At 42.1% G+C, this 26,114-nt stretch overlaps 1 protein-coding gene across 1 annotated transcript in view; it reads right to left on the minus strand.

The window, feature by feature from the left end:
* Nucleotides 1-26,114, minus strand: part of CTNNBL1 (catenin beta like 1) — a 161,543-nt gene that overhangs the window by 93,855 nt on the left and 41,574 nt on the right. Inside the window, exons 4-7 of the mRNA XM_081257772.1 lie at nt 23,595-23,736; nt 12,632-12,727; nt 4,609-4,702; nt 1,026-1,117 (exon numbers count right to left, since the gene is read on the minus strand). Of these exons, the coding sequence (XP_081113898.1) occupies nt 1,026-1,117; nt 4,609-4,702; nt 12,632-12,727; nt 23,595-23,736 (424 nt within the window). The remainder of the gene's footprint in view (nt 1-1,025; nt 1,118-4,608; nt 4,703-12,631; nt 12,728-23,594; nt 23,737-26,114) is intronic.

The following is a 26,114-nucleotide window of genomic DNA, read 5'->3' on the forward strand; positions in this document are numbered from 1 at the left end:
AGTTCCAAACTGCCTTCCATCATACCTTTGGTTAACACTATTCTGAGAGAAGCTCTTACCTCTCCCTTTCCTCATTTACTCTCTGTGACAGCACTAAATGTTAAAAAGATGCTCAAAAGGACTATGCTAAGAAGAGAATGAATAATCCAACAGAACTATGAACAAAGGATGTAAACAGGAAGCTAAAAGAGATGAATACAAATGGCTAATAAACAACTGAAAGCCAATACACTGTCCTCGATTTTAAAATTCCAAATTAAAATGAAATACCCGTTTTCACTCATCAGATTAACAAAATTTTAAGTTTGGTAATACCCAGTGTAGGTAAGGGAGACAGACCCTCTCAACTATTAGATTTTGCAATATCTACCAAAAATGTTAATGTGCATACCCTTTGACCTATCAATTCTATTTCTAGGAACTTATCCTACAAATAAACTAACACTAGCATTCAAGGAAAAAAAAATGTGCATGTGTACATGGGGATATTCACTGCAGCACTGTTTTAACAGTGAAAAACTATTATAAACAGGAGAATGGTTAAATTGACTTTGGCACAACGGTAAAATGGAATACTCGGCAGCCATTAGTTCAGCGAAAAGATCAACTTGCAAAAGAAAATAATGTATAATTCTATTTGTGAAACACACACAAACACACACACACTCACATACTCCTATTTACACAGAAAATTTCTGGAAGGATAGATAAAATATTGTTAACAGAGGCTGTCTCTGAGAAGTGGAACTAGAAGGAATCAGCAGAGGAGGACTTTTATTTTCAGTATAAACCTTCTGTACCACATGAATTTGTGTTGACAACATGTTTATATTATTTTCGGGGGCATTAAAGGGTACTTTTAAAACAAACAAAAGAAGAGAAGCAAAGAAAGAGGCAAGAGTTGCCAAAAGATTCCCAAACTAGATCACATAGCCTAGGAATAACAACCTGTGCCGATGACCCAGCATGAGCTGTGCCCAGAGCAAAGAGAGGTTTGAGCTACAGTCCCACAAAGCCAAACTTACCTTCAGCCTCTTCAGCAGCCACTGCAGAAGACCCTGCTGGGCAGCCTCTGTGCACATCTCAGGCCGGAACTCAGCCATGTTCTCCACAATAGCTGAAGGGAGACAGACACCAGTAATGTGGGAGGGCAACTTTGTTTCCATCTTCAACAAGCTTGCTTCCCATGACAGACATTTTATTCCTCTTTCCACTTCCCTGTATTCCTCCCAGCCAGATGCTGTGTTGTCATTTTCAGATTAACCAGGGAGATGCTATGGTTTTTTTTTTTTTTCTTCAAGTTATGTGACAAGTAAAACTCATAACTGAATGTGATGGAATTCAATAAAGGAATAGTGAAAGATTTTCTTTGTTAACAGGGAACAACACTACAGCAGAACACACAAAGGTGTGAATATCTGCCTAAGAAGGCCCTCTTAATCTCACTGTACTAGAGTCCCTGAGACCTGTGACTAAAGAAACAGGGGGCTAGGCAGAAGCCTTAAGGAAAAATCAGGGGATGAATTCAGAGCCTCTTCCTCTCCTGATTCATCCATTTTCAGATCTCTTTCTCTGGATACTGCAAGGGAAGCAAGCATCATCTTAACTGAACAAAATAATGTGCACAGAGGGGAAAGACCATGCTGGCAGAGGTAACCATCAGGTACTCAGAAGCAAATATAATTGGTCCTGCTATCTCCTACAACAACCAAATTGCTGTTTAATGGAAAAATTTTAAATGAGGAGGCAAAAAAAAAAAAAAGTGATTGTATGATTATGATGCTAAAAAAAGGACATTAAAAAAAAGAACCCCAAACCTGTAGTCTCATTCTACTGCATCCAGTGCTTTCCTTCCTTCAGGGCTCCATCCGCTCCCCATCCCAGGATATGTTATTATCTATCATAAAGCGGATCGGAGTTCTGTGCTCTTTAAGCACAACGCCCAGCGGGTCTGAGTCTTGAAGAGAAAGGGCTGAAGAAAGCACTACACCTCCTATCTGCTTCCTCACTCACGCCAGCCCCACCAATGGCAAGTTAAAGAATGACCAGGCAGCCCCTCAGGGAGTGGATACAGAGCTGTGGCAGCAGAGCAGCAACGAGACCCCTGAGAGATGAAGATCATTTTAATCGCTTAATTACTGTCTCACATTTTCTAAGAAATCAGCTCATTCATTTTAATCTCCAATGCCTTTATCTTATTCTGCGTACACTTTAGGTGGCTTTCTGTTGTCCACTAGGATAAAATCCAAACATCCTGCCAGGGTTTAGAAGGTCTTCCATAATCTGGACAAACTTACTCCTCCGGTCCCATCTCCCACCATACCTACCTCACACTGCCACAGTACATTTCTAGTCTTCCCCCAAAACCCTTGCCCATTCATGGCTTTACAAATGATACTGCCCTGCCCGTCTCACATTTCTCCGTCAAAAGGCCCCTGTCGGGACTTCCCTGGTGGCGCAGTGGTTAAGAATCTGCCTGCCAATGCAAGGGACACGGGTTCGATCCTTGGTCCGGGAAGATCCCACATGTTTGTTGCGGAGCAACTAAGCCCGTGTGCCACAACTACTGAGCCCGTGCTCCACAACAAGAGAAGCCACCGCAATGAGAAGCCTGCGCATTGCAACGAAGGGTATCCCCCGCTCGCCGCAACTAGAGAAAGCCCGCATGCAGCAATGAAGACCCAACGCAGCCAAAAATAAATAAATAAATGAATAATTTTAAAAAAGCACCTGTCTTCATATTCAGCCCTAATCAGCTACCTGCTCCTACCCACCAATTTGGAGCCCCTTCCTCTTCACTTCCACAGTGCTCCCCACTATTACCATTTGTCACCCTGTATTACCTTTCCTTTCTGTTCAAGACTTTCCCATCAGTCTGCCTCTTAAGAAGAACTGTACCTAATTCATCTTTAATTTACCCAGTGCCTAGAACAGTGCCTGACAAACATCGGATGCTTAATAAGGGAAAGAGGGATGAATCTCCTGAGCTGTCGGTAAGGGACCAAGTTGAAAGTAGAGAGAACTTCATAGACTGCCAGGCTGGTGCTTTTTCCATTACATCAGGCTTTTTTTTTTTTTTTTTTTGCAGTGCACGGGCCTCTCACTGTTGCGGCCTCTCCCGTTGCGGAGCACAGGCTCCGGACACGCAGGCTCAGCGGCCATGGCTCATGGGCCCAGCCGCTCCGCGGCATGTGGGATCCTCCCGGACCGGGGCACGAACCGTGTCCCGTGCATCGGCAGGCAGACTCTCAACCACTGCGCCACCAGGGAAGCCCCATCAGGCTCTTTTTACTAACTGTCAGTTAAGACTTCTGATACTCTTTCTACTCAGCAAAATTCAGCATTAGGCTAACAGATGGCAATGCCAAATTCTGGCTCTAGACTAGAGCCAACCCCCAAATCACAGATTGTTGTGTTCTCTCTTCTCTTACTCCCTAGGTGCCATGTCTTCCTCCTTCTTTATGATAATCTTCACAGTAGAGAGTATAAAACTATAAGAGAAATCTGTGCTAGACACAAAGGAGCTGGAAGAAAATCTAATCTCATCAAAGTTTCTACTTCTGCTGGGCCTTGTTCATTTCTCAAGCTCTGCTTACCGATATGTCACCTTTGGTTTTATAAGACAGTGACCAGTGATAAAGAGGACTACCCAAAAGCACAATTTTAAATAGGCTATTGGTTCAGCAACTTTGCAGGGGGAAAGACTGGACAGACTCAAGGAGAAGGAGGAGGAGGGGAAATATTGCAGAGGAATCCACTTAAATGAACATATGATAAAGGGGCAGCCAAGTTAACAGCAATATTTCAACTCACAGTTTACAGGGCAAAGTACACATAAGAAGCGAAAGAAACACTAACTCTTTTTCAAATAAAATGTCCTATAAAGGTACAAGCATACCTTGGAGGTATTGTGGGTTTGATTCCAGACCACTGCAATAAAGTGAATATCACAATAAAGCAAATCACATGAATATTTTGGTTTCCTATTGTATATAAAAGTTATGTTTACACTATACTGTATGTAGTCTATTAGGTATGCAATAGCATTATGTCTAAAAAAATGTACATACCTTAATTTAAAAATACTGTATTAGTATATATAATGCTAACTATCATCTGACAATGCAGGGTTGCCATAAACTTTCAATTTGTAAAAATGTAATATCTGCAAAGCACGATAAAGTGCAATAAAATGAGGTATGCCTGTACACAGTTGTTCAAAAGTTTGTAGTTCCACTGAAGGGAAATGTGAAGAAGAACCAACAGAAGGGGATTCAAAAATTGTAAAATAAACACTTTCCAAAAAAAAAAAGTTTTCATCCTGCATAGACTTCATCCTAACTTTTGGAGGCAAAGGCAAAGGCCTGCTCAAAGAAGCCAGAAGTTTCTGTCCAGGAATGATTTCTGCTTTTATTACCGCAAGCCAAACCAAAGCAGCAGTTATATGAAATCTACACAAGGGTCTTCATTTCTGAAAAGGCAGTTTGGGAGCAGAAAAAAGGAAAACCCTCCTGCTGTTGACTCTATAATGAAGGAGGAAGGAAATGAGTACCAAACCCCAAAACAAACACAAAGAAACTCAGAGGATGCTGGCACCCTCCCCCTTACCCAGAGTGTTGTGGACGCCGTCTGCCTCTTCTTTCACAGACTCATCCAGACGCTCCAGATTCTGCACAAGCAGTGCTACCACTTGCCCGTCCACCTGCAGCAACATGGGAGCAAAAGGAGAATGGGATACATGTCACAAACAGTCTCCAAAATGTTGTCATTCCCATACTCCTCTACTGAATGAACAAAGTAAACAACCTGCCACTTATGGTTTACAGTATGCTCTCCCATCCCAATACCTCTTTTGAGGCTTGAAGTGACCCTGAGGCAAAGAAGGGAAGGCATCATTACCCCTAACTTTAGATAGAAGCTTAAGGGGACAAGGTAAAATTCAAGGTTACATATTTAACTGAGTGACATACTAGCACTTGAACCTAGGCCTCTGAAATCAAGTCCTGTGCTCTTTCTACTGCTATGCGGTATTTAAACACCTTACAAAAATGCCATCTTAAGTCAAGTCACAAGTTCATTCAAGTCAAAGGCACATTTCTAGACCACAGCACCAAGAGATATTCAGTTGGGAAGTTTACTTGCCATATTTACACTGACATCAAAATTTAGGGTTAAACTCAAAATATTCCTAAGTTCCTACATCAAGCTTTTATGAAACTATTACTTTCGAAGAACTTCTGACTCCTTCTCGAAAAGAATATTAACAGAATAAAATACCTTATGTTTGTATTACACATAATGCATAAGAAAGCAATTACATTTCTCTTATTTAATTTGATTCACATAACACTTATGGAAAAATTTTAGTAGCCACATCATATAGATGATATTCAAGAGATTAATGACTTAGCCAAGACCACACAGCTACTAAGCAGTGGCAGCAGAAGCAAAAACCAAGCTTCCTTCTTAGGTGAAATAATGCTTACACCGCTTCACACTACCTTCTGGCACAATGTGTGCCCTTATAGAGACTGCCTTGGGGAACCCTGAGGCACACCAAGGAAGATAACTAAGTAAACACCTAATAATCAAGAAGTGATTATCTATCTGGTAATACATTTCTAAGTCACAGCCAATAAGTAAACCTATACTGGAAGATAAGATCTGCTGCATACCCATGGTATATCCTCTCTCTCACCACCTCAGTTTCTTCACTTAGGAAATGGGAAAAAGTTGTAAAGATTAAATGAAGTTATATGGCATACTTTACCCCGGGTCTGGTTCAAAAATTAAGTAGAGAGTTTGAATCTAGCCCTTTACTTCTTCTGATACCTGATTATGCACTGTTCATATCTCCCACGGGCTAAGAAAAACTCAAATTCTTTGAAGGCAGGCACTGCACCCTCATTTATCTTGGTACACTCCTCAAAGTCAAGTGCAATACTATACATTCAGTAATCTTGCTAAATTTAAATAAACTGACAAAACACTTTACTTTGTGTACTGTAGTCATATTTTTTGTTTTGTTTTGTTTTGCGGTACACGGGCCTCTCACTGCTGTGGCCTCTCCCGTTGCGGAGCACAGGCTCCGGACGCGCAGGCTCAGCGGCCATGGCTCACCGGCCCAGCCGCTCCACGGCATGTGGGATCTTCCCGGACCGGGGCACGAACCCGCGTCCCCTGTGTCGGCAGGCGGACCCTCAACCACTGCGCCACCAGGGAAGCCCTGTAGTCATATTTTTATATACATTGCTCCATTTACTCTCATGTAATCCTCACAACTTTTACAGGTGAGAAAAACAAAGGTCCAGAGATGTTAATTAGCCTGGTCAAAGTCACAAAGCTTGTGGCAGAAGTGACCAACTCCGAGACTATTTTTTCCCATCATATCCTGTCACTTCAATGAGGGGAAAAGAAAGGAGAGAGAAGGAAATGATCTCATTCCACTGATGCCTCCTGAACACTTGCATATAAGGCACTCTATGGACAATTCAAACTGAGCCTGAGGATGGAACAATGGCAAGAGGGACAGATCTTCAAAGAAGGCCTCTTTACTCTTTCTGGGTGAGACTTAAGGGAAGCATCTGGATGGGGGAAAAGCTGAAGTTGTTAATTAATTTGGCATACCTGAATCACGAATGAAGCAGATTTTTCTAGGCTCTCCTTTATGCCCTGGTGTGAGAAGCAATGAAAGACACTAGTTGCAGATTGGAGGGGATACTGATGCCAGAATTGAGAACTCCTGTAAATACGAGAAAGAGCTGTTTCCCTCCCTTGTATCAAGGAGATACACAGTCTTGCTCTCAAATCTCACAGCCAGCAAGAGCTTCACCAAAGAAATCCACTGCAATATTTTCCTTAATTAATTGGACAAGTTGGGTATGTGAGAGAAAACAGAAAAACATCTGGGGGAAAAACATGAACCATATCACAGTTTGTTTTTCCCTAAATCACCCTGATTGACCTATAATCTCCCTGAATCCTAAAGCAGCGGACACTGCAACTCCGCTCGGTATCACACTGCTTGTCGGTTCTGCAAACTGCCTCACCAGTTTCAACTGCTTATTGATGCTTTATGTGCATTGTCCCCCCGTCCCCTTGATTCTTAGTTATGTTACCCATGGTCTGCTGTCTGGAGAGTGGTGGGGACAGTGGCAGTAAGCAACACATTCAAATCCCAGAACTGAATGGTTATTGGTAATGGGTGTCTGGCTGGAGGAAATCTTTTTTTCTTGCTACAAAAATCTAACTTCTAACAGAGAGCCTTTTTAAGCTTGCAAAGTGTGAAACTTCATGTTTAGCTGGGTTAAATGCAATTTTATCTGACTGCAGGAGGGTCAAAGCAGTCAAAATACATTTAGCTGAGAAAACCCTCAGGAAAACATTTATATTATGCATAGCTCCAGATATCATCTAGTAAGAAGCACAAATTAGCATTCTGTCCCTCTAAACCCTTGGGTCTACCACCGTCCTGACTGTTTTGGACCTGTGACTAACTCTGAAACTAAAACCAAATCCTGCTTAGGGATTAAAGCATCAGGTAGAGTAACTCTGGTCTTGGAAATCATGACTGTCTTAAGCCTGATGTTTTCTGATAAGTCATTGGCTTTTTCCGCTTGTTACCAGTCTCCCAAACAATACTCCACCAGGTCCTACTGAGACAGGGTTCAAGGGCATGATCAGTCATATTTTTCCACTTGACCAGAGAGGGTAGATACAAGAGAAGATGAGGAAATAAAAAAGGGATAGATGAGGGGAGATGAGAGGGTTTGAAGGATCCCTTTTCTATCTTGCACAATCTGCCAACAAGGTTTCTCAAGAGTTTGACTGGAGTTTTTCTACCTACTATGAATTCTGGAAATTTCATATTTAAAAAACAATAATAAACAATAATAAACAATAATAAACCCTCCCCCTGCCCTACACACCCACCCACTGAATCTTGACCAAGCAATAAGTTTTGAAAATACACAGAGTAATGTGGTCATAATGTAAAACTCAGGCCTGCTGCAACCTAATATATTCTAGCTTCCACTCTTGCCCCTCCAATCCATTATCGACACAGCTCCCGAGAGTGGTCTTTTTAAAATGTTAGGTCAGACTATGTTACTACTCCCCTGCACACTGGCAATCCCACCCGAACTTACTACAAGGCCTACAAAGCCCAGTGTGGTCTGGCCCTGACGGTGCTCTCTCCCTTCACCCCAGCTGTGCTCCAACAATACCGGCCTTATTTTTGTTCCTTGAGTATGTCAAACTCATTCCTTGCCCTTGGTCATTCTGAATGGCTGGCTTCTTTTCATCACCCAGAACTCAGGCCTTTCCTGACTATCTAATTTGATGTGATTCTCCAGTTGCTCTACAGGACATCATTCTATGTTAATTTTCTATGTAACAAGGAGTCATTACTTGTTTTCTCATTTACTAATTTACTGTTTCTCCCGACACTAGAATACGAGCTCCACAAAAACAGACTTTGTCAGTCTTGCTCACTGCTACATAAGCAATTCTTAGAATCCAGAACACACTAAGCATTCAATAAACAATTAGTGAAATGAATGACCCAGTGAATTCTGCTTGAGAACAAATACAGATGAAGGTGAGGACGTGAACAGACGTGGGAAGGGATAAAAGTGGTAGCATCCAGAAATTTACCTAAGTACCCTTAGAACAACCAAAAACCTGCCAACTTCAGCCTCACCTGAGCAGCACAAATGCATTGCCACCAGCTCAAGCTTCAAAATTTAAGTAGGGTTAACTGAGGGCAAGAATGGGTATAGGGCCATCTCCTGGCCCCCCACATCAAAGCCACATTGGGAAACTATAGTAAGTGGTGGCTCCCAGCCACATTTCCACCTCCTCTGGCTGTGACCCCTCCAAGCACCCTCACATGGAAGACTCCCTACAGGGGCCATGGCCAATACCTACAGCTCTGCCGCCCCTCCTGGTTCTTCCCCATCAGAAGGGATGGCTCTCTCCTCCTCATTTCCAAAGAAGCTTGCATCTCTCACAGTCATTCTTAATGCTCTGCCTTGTATTATCATCATTACTTATTTCATCCTCTTTTTTTTTTTTTTTTAAACTAAACATCTATCCCCCCATGTCTCATTTAGGTCCACACCCTTCAGATGTTTTTGGGTATTTGTTCAAAATGTTTCTTGAACATTTGCTGAAATGAAAAAAAAAAGTTTGTTGAAGTCAACAAACATTCATAAACATTTCACTGTGTGGCATGTGATATATATCATTTTAACTTGACATTTACTAAGTACTTAATATGTCCCAGACATTTATACCATTATTAAGACAATGGCCAACATTTATTGGGTGTTTACTCTGTGCCAGACACTGTTCTAAAGATCTACTAAGTATCTCATTTATTCCTCACTTCAGCTCTATGCAATAGGCACTACTGTTATCCCCATTTTACAGCAGAATCAACTGAGTACAGAGAGGATAGGTAACTTTCTCAAGGTCACACAGATGGTAAGTGACAAAGCCACCACTTTGGCCACTCCCCTGATCGGGATCACATCTCAGGGAAGACAAACTTAAAAACAGTGCCAGGATATACACAGTGGTAGGGGAACACAAATTCTGCTGAAGTGATGAGTCTGAAAAAAACTCAGGAGAGATAAGGTTTAAGTGAGGCTTTAAAGAATGAGGAGGGGTATTCCAGATAGCCCGGGGAAGCAAGCCTTGCCAAGCTGAAGGCAGATGTGAGCAAAGGCATGGGATTGCCAAGCACATGGCAAATTTTGGGACTAGTAGGGAAATGACTATAATCTAATCATGACTCTCAAGGAGTCCAATGTCTTCTTCAGAGAGGCATGCCATGCCAAAGAACTGCCATCAAAGCAAATACCCTGAGTTCCCGCTTTTCAGAAAAGAGTCTGTTTTCCAGGCTACCAAATCAACTTGTTACAAAGCACAAATATTTGCCTTTTGCATAAGTAATAGCAGTGGATATAAACCAAACTTTAAACCCCAAAGATCCCTGAGAATACCAGGACAGCACTCTCTCCCCACAAATGTGCTATTCTATTGCTTAGGACTTCCAGATGAGAAAACGACCAAGGCAATAACTGCAAACTGAACGTCACAATAAATTCTACTACATGTCCTCTAGCCTCTGCTCATGCAATTCCAGGCCTCCAATATTGGCCCCAAATTAAAACTACGAAGACAACTCAACCCTTGTAATATGAGAATACTTATCAAACTTCTTCCTGAATGCAGCACAAGGGTAGAGAAAAAACAGATGAAGACCACCTACCAGTTCTGCTCTCTGATATTTACTGATGGCTCCGGACTGGCTGCAGATAAGCAAATAATATATGGGAGTCTAGAAATGTTCAACTGTTTGTGATTCACACCAGCCCCACCAGTATAAAGCTGTAAGAGTCAAAATCTTAAAATAATATAACAATAAAGAAACTAAACAAAACAAACAGAAGACCCTGTATAGCAGCTACCTAATGGCTCCCCAGACTGAGGATGAACTGTCTCTTCCCAAAAAAACAATAAAATCTACAAGATCCAGCTTTCATTGGTGGGCTTGGCAACACAGAAAACACAAAGGGGGCTTTTGTGTGAATTGCTGTTTCTGGGTACGTTTTACAGGCAGCAGACCAGCTAGTTGTTCCTGTCTTGTTTCCTCTATTCACACAGGCAAAGGATGTTAATTAAAATCAGCCCAGAGTCCAGGCAGGAAGGCTCACTCAGGGCCACTGTAATTAACCTCTGAAAGGTAAGACTACACAAATGACACTGTGGGGACATGGAGAAGGAGCAAGTGCCACAGCCTTCCTTCAGATGCTCCTCCAAACAAAAGGACACCCTGACATCGCCCTTTTCTGTCTGCACAGTGGTTCAAAGGAAAAATAAAGGTCCTGAATTCTACAAAAGTGGCAGTTCGCTCTAGGAAGGAGCTTGAAAGAAAAATGCCCATAGAAATTTTCATCATACTCAGTCACAAATGGCCCTGCTGGACTGCAGCCTCGCTCTATGTAAGAGACAGTCCTTCATATCCAGTGGGTTCACAGCCCCTTCATTCACACCAAATGGTAGCTGTGAGCAAGGCACATGGGAAATTTCTCGTGTCAAGAACCTTAAGAGAGGGGGCTTCCCTGGTGGCGCAGTGGTTGAGAGTCCGCCTGCCGATGCAGGGGACACGGGTTCGTGCCCTGGTCCAGGAAGATCCCACATGCCGCAGAGCGGCTGGGCCCGTGAGCCATGGCCGCTGAGCCTGTGCGTTCGGAGCCTGTGCTCCGCAACGGGAGAGGCCACAACAGTGAGAGGCCCGCGTACCGCAAAAAAAAAAAAGAACCTCAAGAGAGAAAGGGTGAGGAGGGGGTAGGGAGTGTAGCAGTGGGGTCTCAGAATCATTTGGGGCCCTCGTCCCAGCCATTCTGATTCAGCAGGTCTTGGATGGGGCCAGAAAGCAGCCTAACAAGCACCCCAGGTGCTTCTAATACAAGTGGCTACATGGACCTTTGATAAACTCTGCAAACTGCATCAAAACCAGTACTTATTAACATTCTTAACCAGAGAGAAAAGACCAGACAGCAGAAGACAACAGAAAGGATGAAAATCAACAGAAACTTGAGGAGGGAGATGGCTTGGTGGGTGGACAGAGCTCCACAGGCAGTAGCAGGGTAAGAGGCTGGAGAAGAGTCACTCCTGCCACTGGCCAGCTGTGGGGCCCTGGGGCCTCTCCCATGCCTGGTAAGAGGGAAACTGGTGCTGTGGGACAGGACTGCAGTGGCGATCACAACGTGCAGAAGCTCATCTTTGCTGTTACAGGGACTGGCTGAGAGCGATGCAGGGGAAGGCTTCACTTCTGCACCTGGGCTTCCTCAAGGCTAGAGTGAGTTGATGAGATTACATCACTTCACCTCACATATACATTCTTTGGATTGGCTGCTTCCTGGAATAATACCTGAAGAAGATTCTGAGGCCTTGCCTAGGCTGCACAAAAAGGAACACAGAAATCAGCTGACCCTGTCTTCTGCAGTCAATGGCTGCTACTTGGACCTGGATGAGCTAGAAGGTTTGTTCTTGTTTTTAAACACTCTCCGATTCCCTATCTGTACAACAAATAATAATGATACCTCTCTTTACTAGCGCTTGGGATTATAAAGCCCAGAGAAGAAAAGAAACTCTCTTCTGCAAAAACTCTTTGTAAAAAGGTCAGAAGCAACACAGTGAGGGCAGGCGAGCAGGAACGTGGAGTCAAAGAGAACACAGGTTCAAATCCCAGCCGTGTGACCACGGGCAGGTTGTTTTGTCTCTCTAAGCCTCAGCTTCACGGCTATAAATGGGAATCATAGCAGTAATACCCTTCTGAGAGGTTACAGTGAGGATTAAATAAAGTGTAAAAAACAAGAAAACGCCTGCCTACAGCACATATTTAATAAATACCAGGAGTCTACAACCCCTGCCCTAACACAGTTCCGAAGAATAAAGTACCCCACAGGTTGCACTTTACTTTCTTACTCTTCTCATTCAGTCCCGCCTTGCCACAGAGCTCTTCCTGACACCCAGCCCGTGCCACTCAGAGAGACAATGGTGGGGAGGATGCCAACACCGTACACACACCTGCAAAACCCCAGAGGGACACGTAACTTACCAGAGCGTCAGTGAGTACTTCTGCTCCTTCTTCACTCTCATGGAGGGTGTCTATGTCTGTTAATTCCTGAAGCAAATCAACCACAGCTATGGACACATGTGAAAAACGTTAAGGGTAACACATACCTATGAAAACCCAACTGACATTTTATTAAAATATTTGGTTCCCTTCCATTTCCTGGTCAATCGCTTCATCACCATTTACCTTTGATACACTCTAGTTTTATTAACATCTCTTCAACAAGGTTCTACTCACAGTGGGTGTTCAATAAATGTTGGTAACTGCTTCACTTAGTTCCTTTCCTTATGCTGCCTTCCTGGCAACTTATTCCATAGGTTCAGTGCATTTTCATAAATTTCAGAACTTCAAATAGATCACTTAGGAGGTCACTTTTCCAGTGAGAAAAAGGCCAACACCCTTAACCTTACCTCATAATTTAAATTCTTGGAACTCAGTATAATCTTAACTATCTTCTACACTTCACCTTCAAAGACAGTAATGATTTCTTCTGAGATAAGAAGGCTGGTGTTCACCAAGGAGTCTTCAGAAATCAGGGCGTGACAAAATAGGTTTAAAATGTAGAGGGAAGGATTTTCGTTGGACTGTGCTAGACCCCACCAACCTCCCTTCCTCTTAAATACCATGTTGCTTTGGACATAAAAGGAAGGTGAACAATGATGATTAAACACAAGGCAAAAAGAGAGAGACAGGGACATACAGGAGAAAGAAAACATGAAGGAGAGAAAAAAGGAGTTATGTTTGGAACCTGGAAGCCCAAACTAAACTAAGTTTCCCTTCCCTCACCTTGGACGCATACACACATCACACACACACACACACACATGCACACACCCCATTTGCTCTGTCAACCAGCATTTACTGAATGCTTATGATGAGTAAAGCACTGTGATAGTGACGAAGGCAAATCTATTCACTCTGGGCCTCAGTTTCCTCATTGATAAAATGAGGAAGTTAAGGTAACTAAAGACATTTAAAAAAAAGTATATACCACAGGCAATTACCAACATGTAACAAATGAGGAATACAGACAACTTGAACTGCACACATCCTGAAAAAGGAGCAAACTGAACTGGGAAATAAGGAAAGATTTGCTAGAAGATGACTGGTCAGAAAACAGGCCACTAAATAGATGAGGGCAGGTAGGCTAGAAAGCAAAACATCAGGAATATAGACAGAGAGATTAGAATGTACAAAGGTATATGAAGAGGAGAAGAAAGAGGATTAGGGATGGGGGAGGGGAGAAAATTATAACTAGACTCATATGAAGAAAATAATAAATTGAAAGAATAATATAATAGCTGTGTGCAGGATGCACTAAAGCACTGTGAGTGTTGGGTTTGGGGGTGGCTAGATGGGGGGTATGGGGAAAAGCCAGGCCTGAAGGAGGAAGACCTGTTCCGAAGCTACCACACACAAAAGAGTCCAGAAGTGAGATGACAAGGGTCAGAATCAGGGCAGTTTCAATGCAAACTGGAAAGAAAAAATAAAAAGAAAGATACAGGACATATTAACAAGAATGATAGGACTTGCTAACTGCCAACTGATGTTACAGGTATTTTATGAACATCTTTTGCTAAAAGAAAAATTATTCAAAGGTTTGTTTTATTTATCTATACCTGACCAGCTGACCATCATGAATAAGTAATTAAGCTTTCTGTGTCTTATTCTTTCACACTTTAAAGTAATATATATGCAAAACTTGGGTGTGCTATGAAACTCTATGTGTATAATGAGATTAAAGGTCTTTGGATAAAACTCCTTCATGCATATAGTATATAGTCTTTATTAACAAAGTAACCAGAAAGTTCTTGACACAAAAGACCATGTATCAAACATGATGTATAGTAAACTAAAATACGTAAATTGTTTGAATTAAAAAACAAAACAGCCTAACCAAACTAACCTCTAGAAATTCTGAGTAGTAGGAATTAGTAGTTCTCCCTCTCTGAACACTGCTGTAGGTGCCATCATAACTCCCATTTTAAAAAAGTCATCATTATGCCAAGCACTGTGCTATTGAATTCTCACAGCAGCATTATAAGTGTGATCCCCATTTTACAGATAAGAAAGCGAAAGCTCAGAGTGGTTAAGTAACTTATCTAAAGGTCACTGCAATAGTAAGGGAGAATGTTAGGTCCACCTGATTCCAAAAACAATACCTTTGCCCGTACTCTTCATATTATTGCACAGGGGAGTATAAACCAGGTTTAAAAACAGCTAGATTCAGGTAAATTCTATCTATTGACCCTACTATAATGACAGAGAAAAGGACTGTCACTTACTTCATCATAAATTATTAAAATCCCAGGAAAAAGGACAAAATGCTAACAACTCCTCATTCTCCTCATCTGAGAAGCTCCCATATTTATTCTCTTGGAAAGTTCTTACATATGAGATGTAAAAATCTTATTATTTATCCACCTGCGTATTTAATATGCATGATGGCATTTCATCCATCTATCCATCCATCCATCCATCCATCCACCATAGAGTCAGATGTCTATAGGACAAGGATGTGAATTGGGCATGTAATAAGTACTATCACTACATCCCCTGAATAACATCATGCCCCACTAAGTACTTAATAACTATGATTATTAATTAAACATTAGCCTCAAGAGACAGGTGGGGCATATATGAAAGAACAATAGATGAAGAGTCAGAGCAAACTCGAGGACAGGGGTCATATCATATTTATCTTTGCTTCCTATCTTTAGTGAACCAAACTGTCCCCAAATTGTTAATACTATGGAATCTTGCTCAAGCTCCTTTATTTCCTTACAGCTTAGTTTCCTCATCTGTAAAAAGGTGATAATGATCTCTGCCCAGCCTATCTCACCCAGTAGCTATAAGGAATAAATGACATCATGTATGTCAAAGGGCAAGTAAATCCAAGTACTGAGAAAATAAGAAAGCACTATAATAAAGATTGTTGTTAGTCAATTCTTCCCACAGAATGGCCAAGCCCTCACTATTGCCTTCATTTTTTCTAAAACCTCTAAAATCTAAAATTTAAGCTAACAACAGCATGATCCTCCCTTTCTGGGTCAAAATGGGTTGGAAGATCTAATTTTATATTTCAGCTATGCCACAGAAATTCAGATTGATCAAGTCCTTTTTCAGCCTCTAAGGTCTTACGGGACAGGTATCATATTTTTCTTTGATTATTCTTATACCATGCTCACAAATGGGTCACATTAAACCTGGGGGAAAAAAGGAAAAGAAAATTTGACAATGGTGATCGTTTTATATAGGAACAGAATAAATGTCTAACTTTTACCAAGAAAAGTCATTTCTTATAATGGTCCAGTAGGTATCTCCTTGCCTACGACACTCCTGCCTCAGTTGAGAAGTCAAACAAGAAATCACTTACCAGCTACCAGGTCTGGTAAACAACTCATCAATCCTACCACTAACTGATTTTACATAAATTCTCAACTTTCACCAAATAGCATTTCAGCAAGGCAGTAATGAGTCCATAATTGTAATCATCAACTCCCGAGTAATATAATATGATCCAGAAGATAGAGGTCATTTGAAGACCAGAAAGAGGAATAAGAAGTGAAACTAAAGATAAACAGATGAACTCTCAGTCTTAATGAGAAAATTCAGCATGGTCTGCCACCCATCCAGCATTTCTTCACAAGCAGACTCTGGGCATGGGTGATAGGTTTTTCCACTGTAGCTACAATTTCATTTCACAAGGTAAAAGGCTCTCCCATCCAAGTGCAATAGGAAAACAGAGAGCCTGTCTCTTTGCGAATTACTAAAACATAGTTTTTGATAGCCTATTTTGTCATGTCGGGTAGAAAGGCCACCCCAATCACTCCCTCTGCACCTGTCCACTACTGGGGCAATAAGCCAGTATAATAAGAGGTGAAGTAGAAAAGACCAGCTGGGTACAAAATGGCCCACAACACAATGGCTTTTAGAAAAAGAGGGGTGTTTGCTTTTATTTTGGCTTTAGATATTTGTTTTTTTTGGCCTCATCTCATGTAGAGTCTTGGGACAGAAATGGGGCGTCAATTTCATTAATCTCCAGTGAGATGTGACCATAAGGAAAAAAATTATTAAAAGAAAAAAAGATAAAGAGGAACAAAATATATTAAGCAGATGGCTTTTTTTTAAGTCCTTTCAAAAATGCTTCTTTAAGAAAAATGACCAGTCTAGATTCACAGTATGTAACTGATTTAATGGAACAAATTTGGGGTTTTTTAGAAGCCTTTTTTTCTTTTATTCCTAGATTAGAAGAGTGATTAGATATAGCTCAATTAATGCAGATGAATTTCTAAACAGACAAAACGGTCTTTTTCTCCCTTTAAAATAATGGCACAGAACTACCTAGAATGAATCTAGATTCTTAATTTTACCCCAATCCTTAATCAAAATAATATGAGGGAAAAAAATGTCCTCATTCAACATTCATTAAGTACCTACTAAATGTTAGTGGGCACTATTAGGCCACAGGGGAAATGTCCAAAGCAGGCTACGACCACCCTAGCCTGCCAAGGACATGGAATTCACCTAAAACTCATAAACAAGATCAAAAGTCACATTAAGAGGTCCTTTTCCTAGATTGCCATTTTGGCACTCTTCTCCTAATCTGACTTACTTCAGAGCATACTTAAGTGGCTCCAAAAAATGGGTGGTTTATCAGTACAGATTATCAGGGAAGTTAGACTACCAATCAGGAAAAGAAGTAAATTCTTTTCAGTGTAATTTTTTTAAAAAAATAAATTTATTTATTTATTTTTGGCTTCACTGGGTCTCTGTTGCTGCATGCAGGCTTTCTCTAGCTATGGTGGGCGGGGGCTATGCTTCATTGCTGTGCGCGGGCTTCTCATTGCGGTGGCTTCTCCTGTTGAGGAGCACATGCTCTAAGCGCGTGGGCTTCAGCAGTTGGGGCGCCCGGGCTCTAGAGTGCAGGCTCAGTAGTTGTGGCACACGGGTTTAGTTGCTCCGTGGCACGTGGGGTCCTCCCGGTCCAGGGCTTGAACATGTGTCCCCCTGCATTGGCAGGCGGATTCTTAACCACTGCGCCACCAGGGAAGTCCCTTCATCGTAATTTTGATTCTAGAAATATCAAGACAAGAATAGCTCCTAGCAAAACAATAGCTTGACATATAAAGTCTTGTTAGACAGTGCTTGCAGGAAAGCACTGGAGCAACAGCCAACTCCCTCCCAGTCCAATTAGAAGAAAGCCCTTAGGAGGCGCAAACCCTTCCCAGCCCTATTCCTGCTCATTAGCACTGGGGCTCGAACACAAGGCACCCCTGACTATTGTACACACCCTCTGGGATAATATGGTGTGTCATATAGACCCAAACTGCTCAAGTGCAACTGATCCCTGCTGGTCTAAAAAAAACCTGTCTGCCCTTTATTTTCCAATTCCCACAATAATTCTTCACAAAATCCAACGGGACAACTTTGCAAGTTCTCCTGGCTTTCTAGAGTTTGAGAAAACTAAGCAGTAATTTAGAAAAGAAGAGCGCTAACGACCACTCCCTATTTGAGACAAAATAGAGCTGTCCCATCAGGACCAATGATCTACTCTGTAATTAACAAAACAAATCTCTCCCTTCCTGCATATTAGCATGCAACCAACTGTACTGATGCCCTAAGTTAACAGTACAATGAGACCTCATTTTTCTGAATCACAACTGGGTGGAAAGAAAGCAGACTTGAAAAAATCTGATTTATATTATTCACTAGTTTTTATTAAAGAATAGGGCACTTAGCTGGGAAGCAGTGGTCATGATTTTTAAAATAAATAAAGCCATGGACCTGATATCCCTATAAGTTTGTAGTGACTACGTGAGCACATCAGCTTCCAGCACGTGAGGAATGGCAATTTCCATTGCCACGGTAGAAATTGTGAAAATAAACTTGAAATGCACACTAATCTCCACATCTATCAAAAGCTTACCCATCTCCAATGCCCAATTCCCTAATCACTGCCAAACCAGAGATGACCTACGTTTTCTCAGAACACCAATGGTACTTCCTGAGCATAACACTCCAAGGGCACTTACCACACATAGTAATGTGAGTGTTTTTGCTATCAACTAGAGTTATTTATTTATTTTTAATAATTGATTTATTTATTTTGGGCTGCATTGGGTCTTCGTTGCTACGCCCAGGCTTTTCTCTAGCTGCGGCGAGAGGGGGCTACTCTTCGTTGAGGTGCGCGGGCTTATCATTGCGGTGGCTTCTCCTTGTGGAGCACGGGCTCTAGGTGCATGGGCTTCAGTAGTTGTGGCACACAGCCTCAGCAGTTGTGGCACACGGGCTTAGTTGCTCCGCAGCATGTGGGATCTTCCCGGACCAGGTCTCGAACCCGTGTCCCCTGCATTGGCAGGCGGATTCTTAACCACTGCGCCACCAGGGAAGTCCTCAACTAAAGTTATTATTTGTTTCCCTGATAGCGCCCAACAGGGCTTATCATACAAAGGAGGAACCCGGTAAATGCCATGATCTGCCCTAAGGACTTTAGAAAGGATTCCACTGACTCTTCCCTCAAATTGAGAACACAGCAAATGACATATAAAAATAAGATATTTATGGATTTGCTGCCCTAATTTTTTTTTTCTTTTGGTGATAGCAGAAGAGGTGATTAGCCACCAACTGGGGTTCTATCTTCCTCTTGTTTTATTCCTCCTTGGTCCTTTAGGCAAATTGAGTAAATTTGGTTTAAACTGGGCCACAGAACTGACTGTTTAGCAATATCTTAAGAAAATATCTTTAGGGACTTCCCTGGTGGCACAGTGGTTAAGAAGCCGCCTGCCAATGTAGGGGACATGGGTTCGAGCCCTGGTCCAGGAAGATCCCATATGCCGCGGAGCAACTAAGCCCATGTGCCACAACTACTGAGCCCTCATGCCACAACTACTGAAGGCTGCATGCCTAGAGCCTGTGCTCTGCAATAAGAGAAGCCACCGCAATGAGAAGCCCGTGCACTGCAATGAAGAGTAGCCCCCACTCGCCACAGCTAGAGAAAGCCCATGAGCAGCAATGAAGACTGAACGCAGCCTAAATAAATAAATAGGGCTTCCCTGGTGGTGCAGTGGTTAAGAATCCACCTGCCAATGCAGGGGACAAGGGTTCGAGCCCTGGTCCAGGAAGATACCACGTGCCATGGAGCAACTAAGCCTGTGCGCCACAACTACTGAGCCTGTGCTCTAGAGCCCGCAAGCCACAGCTACTGAGCCCACGTGCCACAACTATTGGTGCCTAGAGCCCGTGGTCCGCAACAAGAGAAGCCACCGCAATGAGAAGTCCGCGAACCGCAACAAAGGGTAGTCCCCCCTCACTGCAACTAGAGAAAGCCCGTGTGCAGCAACGAAGACACAACACAGCCAAAAATAAAAATAAATTGATAATAAATAAATAAATAAATAAATAATAAAATACCTTTAAATGTACCTTTGATTTTATTTTTCTGTAGAAACACTCCAAAAGGGTCACAAAAAAGGGCTCTGAACATGTTTAAATGATTTATTTTAAAGGAAAAATTGTTTTAAAAAGCAATATTTCTAAAAGGCAGCAGCTGTTGAATCCCACCTTGTGTTCCCTCCTAATGCATTCAGAGTGACTCTTCAATCCATGTGAGGGGTGTGCCCCTCCCTCTCTGCCCCTCACCCCCAGAGGTGCTCTTCACGGACCAGAATTCCTCTCCACAGCCAACTGATGGCTGAGCTCCAGCCTCTCAAGGGGGGAGATGAGGCACAGAAGCGCTGACAAGCCCTCACCAGCAGCAGTGATGCAGAGCGCCAGAATAAACTCTGAAGCTGCTTCTCACGGTTGAAAGGACGAGGCACAAGCTGTTTTCTCACATCCTCTGCCTCTTAAGGTTACAACAAACCAGCCTCTGATCCAATTAAAGTCCCTATAGTTTATGTTTTCTCAGAGAAGGACAAAGCAAAGATGACCTGTGCTTGCTGGGACCATAACCAGCCATGTATGGTCTTGGTTGATAAATGAAGAGTTAAAAAGATGGAAAATTTAAGTCCTGACTGCCACGAAATTGTTTATTCATGGTAAGGTGTTTCGGGCAGTTACAGCTGTACAACAGTAAATTGTTAACAACCGTTTCCCGAAGAAAAATTTCCATTACAGATCACAGATACGACAAGAAGCAGAGTGCAGCTACTGGGAGATCAACATTCCAACTGATAGAGGGTATGTTAGATGCAAGTCAAGAGGGCCTACCCTTTCTTGAAACCACTTTCAAGAAAAACGGTACTTTGAGGAGGATGACATTTACCCTAATCGCTGCATCTAATTAAAATGAGGTCATTTAAAAAATTTCAAATGCACTTTAAACTTGATGTAGGGCATAATTAAAAAATTAGATTAAAAAAATATCATTAGGGCAGCAGGGTGAAGGTTAGCAGACAAGAAGGGGAAAAAACAGTTTAGCTCTCAGAAAACAGGAGGGAAATGGCAGTCTGTCAAAGTTATGATAGGGGGAACTTGTTTTTTTCCCTTCTTAAAGACCAGAACGTAACAACTTGGAACATCTGTGCCGTTGTCTTTCCCAAACATCCCGATGTCGAGCACACTTCTTGTGTCAGTCTTCTCCCCAGCAGGAACCAGGCTGGTGAATCAGCAAAGTGTCAGCATCTTCAGAAAGCTGCCACTATTATTTTGAGTTAGCAAGAATTAAAAAAAGAATAAGAATTGTGTTTCCAGAAACAAAATAGGTGATTGCTGTATTAATACACAAGGTAATGGGTGACTATACAACTCTGTCAGGGATGTAGTAAATCCTACAGGGAAAGGACTCAAGGTGCATTAGAAATGACACTGGACTGGAAATCAGGGGCCTGGAGTGCCAGCCTCAACCTCAACAGCTAGTGGTCCAACATCTAGACCTTAGACTTGTTACTAACTAAACAAATAAGGCCCTGGACTAAGTCAACTCTAAGGTCTGTTTGGATTCTGAAAATCTACCATTCTTAGGTGAATTGAAATGTGAAGTCACAATTTGAACTCTTGGTTACTACCTCTGTGAGGACCAGTTAGTACCTTGAATAGGGCTATTTGTATGCTAGATACTCAGTATGTTTACTGACGGATACTGCTTGAGCATCAGTGCAGCCTATGGTTCCTGGGGGTCTAGCACAGTGCCTGATAAGCATTCAAAGCCATGTCTACCAAATGAATTCATGAGACCTATACCAAGCTCACCCAGAGACAAGCTAATTGACTAGGGTCCTCGTACAACCTGGAACCTCCCAGTGATGAGTATGGCGAATATACTCATCAATCTAGGGACTGACAGCAATTCTCAATACTGTCTAACATTCCATGAATTATCAGAAATGGCTTAAAAGATCACCCTTCAAGAAGCCTGCATTAAGATTATTCACTGACTTATTTCTATGAGAATTATCAGGCAGGAAAGAACCTAGTCAGACATGCTCTCAGGAGAGAGATTACCAGAAAGATGAAAATAACATGAAGCAGCAGCAGATTTCCCATGAATATCACTCAAGCAGACTAACTACATTTGTCTTTTACCTTCGGAAACCTGTATTCAAACAGAACAAGTATTGGAAGAGAATTTGCTTTAATGTCCATAACCCCAACCACAGATATATCAAAAACCTTTTCCACTAAAGCTGTTTCACATCTGATAGCAAAGACAAAGTATAAAAAGGTTTAAGTCATGATTCAGCTTCAGTTAAATATAACATTTACTGGGCTTCCCTGGTGGCGCAGTGGCTGAGAATCTGCCTGCTAATGCAGGGGACACGGGTTCAAGCCCTGGTCTGGGAAGATCCCACATGCTGCGGAGCAACTAAGCCCGTAAGCCACAACTACTGAGCCTGCGCGTCTGGAGCCTGTGCTCTGCAACAAGAGAGGCCGCGACTGTGAGAGGCCCGTGCACCGCGATGAAGAGTGGCCCCCGCTTGCCACAACTAGAGAAAGCCCTCACACAGAAACGAAGACCCAACACAGCCAAAAATAAAATTAATTAATTAATTAATTTTAAAAAAGAAGTAACTGTTTAAAAAAATAAATAACATTTACTAAATACCTACTACGTATCAGAAACTGCTTAGCACTTATATGAACTCCTTTGATCCTCTCAATAACACTGCAAGGCAAAAGTTTATATCTACATATATATGAATGTTTATATTTTTTCCAGTAAATGCCATCCACGAATATACACAGTATCATTCCCACAGAAGAGTCTATAGCATTTAAGTCTTGAAAAGAAGGTGACAACTGAATTCACAATTTTTAGATCCTTCGGTACTTTAATGTTCTATGCCCTTAAGGCTGTTAGACCTTAAGGTATCCAGGTCTGGTTAGGGCCCAGTGACATAACTCATCTACTTTTGCAGATGAGAATACTAAGGGCTGGAGGGGCACCAAATTTCATACAGGGAATCAAACTTAGACTGCCTGTTTAGGTCTAATGCTGTCAACAAATACTAAATGTTATTGTGCACCCAGCCTCTTTTAAGGAATTGGGAATACAGCAGTAGACAAAGTAGATAAAAATCCCTGTTTTCCTGGACATTCCAACGTGAGACTAGAGGAGAGTTCAACTCCACTGGGCCATCTGTTAGCAAAATGATGTCTAGATCAACAGATGTAAATCCTGCCTGGTTTTGCCTATAATAATGGGCCCCCAAATCAAGATCCTGAAAAATTAATGCTGTCAATGTATGAACAGGATACATCACGACGGATTCTAACACTAACAAGAGCAAGTAGGACAATTAAGGGTTGCCCAAGATTTATTACTAGATAAAAACCAGACTTTCGAATGAGTAAAGAGCGTGTGTGATTCAAGATGGGAGAAAATTAAAATGGAAATAGAAAACCAAACGTGACAGCAGACATCAGCAGAGACAGACAGGAGGAGAGAGTAAACAGCATTCCCCCACCACGTCTGCCCTCCTACTGAGGACAGATCTGAAAGGATATCTGTATTATCATGTCCAAGCAACCCGAGGAGAGACTGAACAGCGTTCAGCTCTACCAGAAGGTGGTACAGGTCTGGCATGGTGGCCACCACGTGCATCTCCTGAATGATGTCATTTAGGTCCAGCTCGGATTCCATAAACCTAGGAAGGGAAAACAAGACAGCATTATTGAAAGGGAAGGGGTACAATCAGTACTGAGGAGTAAACAGCAACATAATCCAGACAGAGAGACAATCTGTCAAAGTGTCTACAACAGACCAACCAAGAAGTATGCTCGTCCAAAAATCATACTGTCACACAATTTCCTTGGGAAATCGATTTCCTCATTACAAAAATCAATCTCGGATTCAGATCTCACTACAGGGTTCCCCTTACTCTTGCAGGCACAAGTGGCCTTTTAGAGGCTTCGAAAGCATTCTGCAGCATTAGATGATCTAACTGCCTACCAGTCCTGTGGATTAGCTACCATTACCCCTTGGAGTGGCAACTCCCTCTGTTGTCCTGAACACAGTTATCCTACTGATCCAGAAAGGGCTTCCCTTACCTACCACTTCAGATCAAGAGCCAATTATTCCCCTTACCCAAAGGAAAGTACAGAGATTCTGCTGCCATCCAGAAATACCTTCCCCTCCCCCACACCCCTTCCAATGAGCTGATTAAGAGACAGATCCCAAAGTAAAGTCTGGCATCCTGTAATCACCACCATACCTTAAGTAGCATGATACTTCACTCACATTTCCACACCTGAACCTTTCCGCAAACCTATGCCCAGGCACAAAGAACAGAACTGCTTTGCATTCACCTCTGTATGCCCTCCCCCAGCGTTTGACATGGAAGAAATGCCCACTAAGCCTTTGATGAACAAGACAGGAAGGTTTGTTCTGAGAAGGAAATGAGCTAATCCATGTAAAGCAACTGAAAAAATAACTGGCTGAGAAGAGTCAGTGGTTAAACACACTCTGGAGCCAGACTGCCTGGCTCTGAACCTCACTTCACCACTTACTTAGCCTCTCTTTGCCTCAGTTTCTTCATCTGTATAATAAGTGGGATAATAAAGTTACCTATCTCATAGGCTACTATAAAAAGTAAATGAACAAATACACATAAAGCACTTAAAAAATGTCTGACATGCAAAAAGCACTATACCTTTGCTCTCATTTCTATGACTACTACTAACACATATAATATGTCTATCTTCTCTTCCAGAATGTAAGCTTCTTAAAGACAGGAATTATATCTTTTGTCTCTATGTTTCCACAGATGCCTACTTAGCTGAATTGAGGCCACAAAGAAAAGGAACATAAGCAGGGACTCCTGAAGTCATAAAGGACTCATCAACCTCCAGATGCTGAGGAGTTGGGCAAACACCACCTCTCCAGAACTCTGGAGATTCTGTAAGAACAAAATCTGGAGACTGTAATTTTTTTTAAAACATGTCCATAATTTAGACAATATCTTACCACTGTTTTTCTCCATTACTATTTTTAATCATAACATTTATGTATTTTTTTCTGATTATAAAACACCACATTTTGTAGAAAACTGGGAAAAGGGAAGAAGAGCCCTCAAAAAGTAAACCGAAATCATCCATAATCTTATTAACCAGAAATAACCATTGATAATACTCCGGTATGTTTAAGTCATTTTTCTCAACTCATAGCCTTCCCCCTGCCCAAAAGTAGCCTACACAGTATACAGTTCTATATATAATTTTTTTTTTTTTTTTTTTTTTTTTTTAGCTGTACGCGGGCCTCTCACTGCTGTGGCCTCTCCCGTTGCGGAGCACAGGCTCCGGACACACAGGCTCCGCGGCCATGGCTCGCGGGCCCAGCCGCTCCGCGGCATGTGGGATCTTCCGGGATTGGGGCACGAACCCGTGTCCCCTGCATCGGCAGGCGGACTCTCAACCACTGCGCCACCAGGGAAGCCCCATATATATAATTTTTGCTGTTGTTGTTAACATAGTCCGAACAATTCCTCTTATCATTAAACATTCTTCTACAGCAGGAAAAGCCAGTATCCAACAGGGCTGTCAGTCCTTCTTCTCCCTTGGCAAAATCCCTCACTGAGCACAGCATCTCCCCCGCTGAGCCCAGATATGGCTTCAGAATCCTTCGCAACATAGTGTTCCAAGAAAAGACTACCAATCAATCATGGAGAGGGAACAGATTAGGCCTATCTGAAAGTCCTATTCTAAATAATACATTTTAAAAAGCTACATGGTGTTCCCTTGTATAGATGTTCCATAATTTATTTTACCAATCCCCCTTTGTCAGACATTCAGATGGTTTCCAATTTTTTCCCTTATAACAAGTGACACTAAGATGCATGTATTCATAACTATCGTGTTAGGATAATTCCCAGGAAGGAAAGTCCCAAGTCAAAGAGTATGCATAACTTAACAGGTTTTGATATATTCTGCCAGAAAGGCACCAATAGTGTATGAACTCCCTGTTTCCCCTCACCCTCTTCAAAAAAAGTATTATCTATTTATAATCTCCTAATTGAGACGGGAAATG

Source organism: Mesoplodon bidens (genome assembly GCF_964165515.1).
Source record: "Mesoplodon bidens genome assembly, chromosome: 15".
Classification (NCBI taxonomy): Eukaryota; Metazoa; Chordata; class Mammalia; order Artiodactyla; family Ziphiidae; genus Mesoplodon; species Mesoplodon bidens.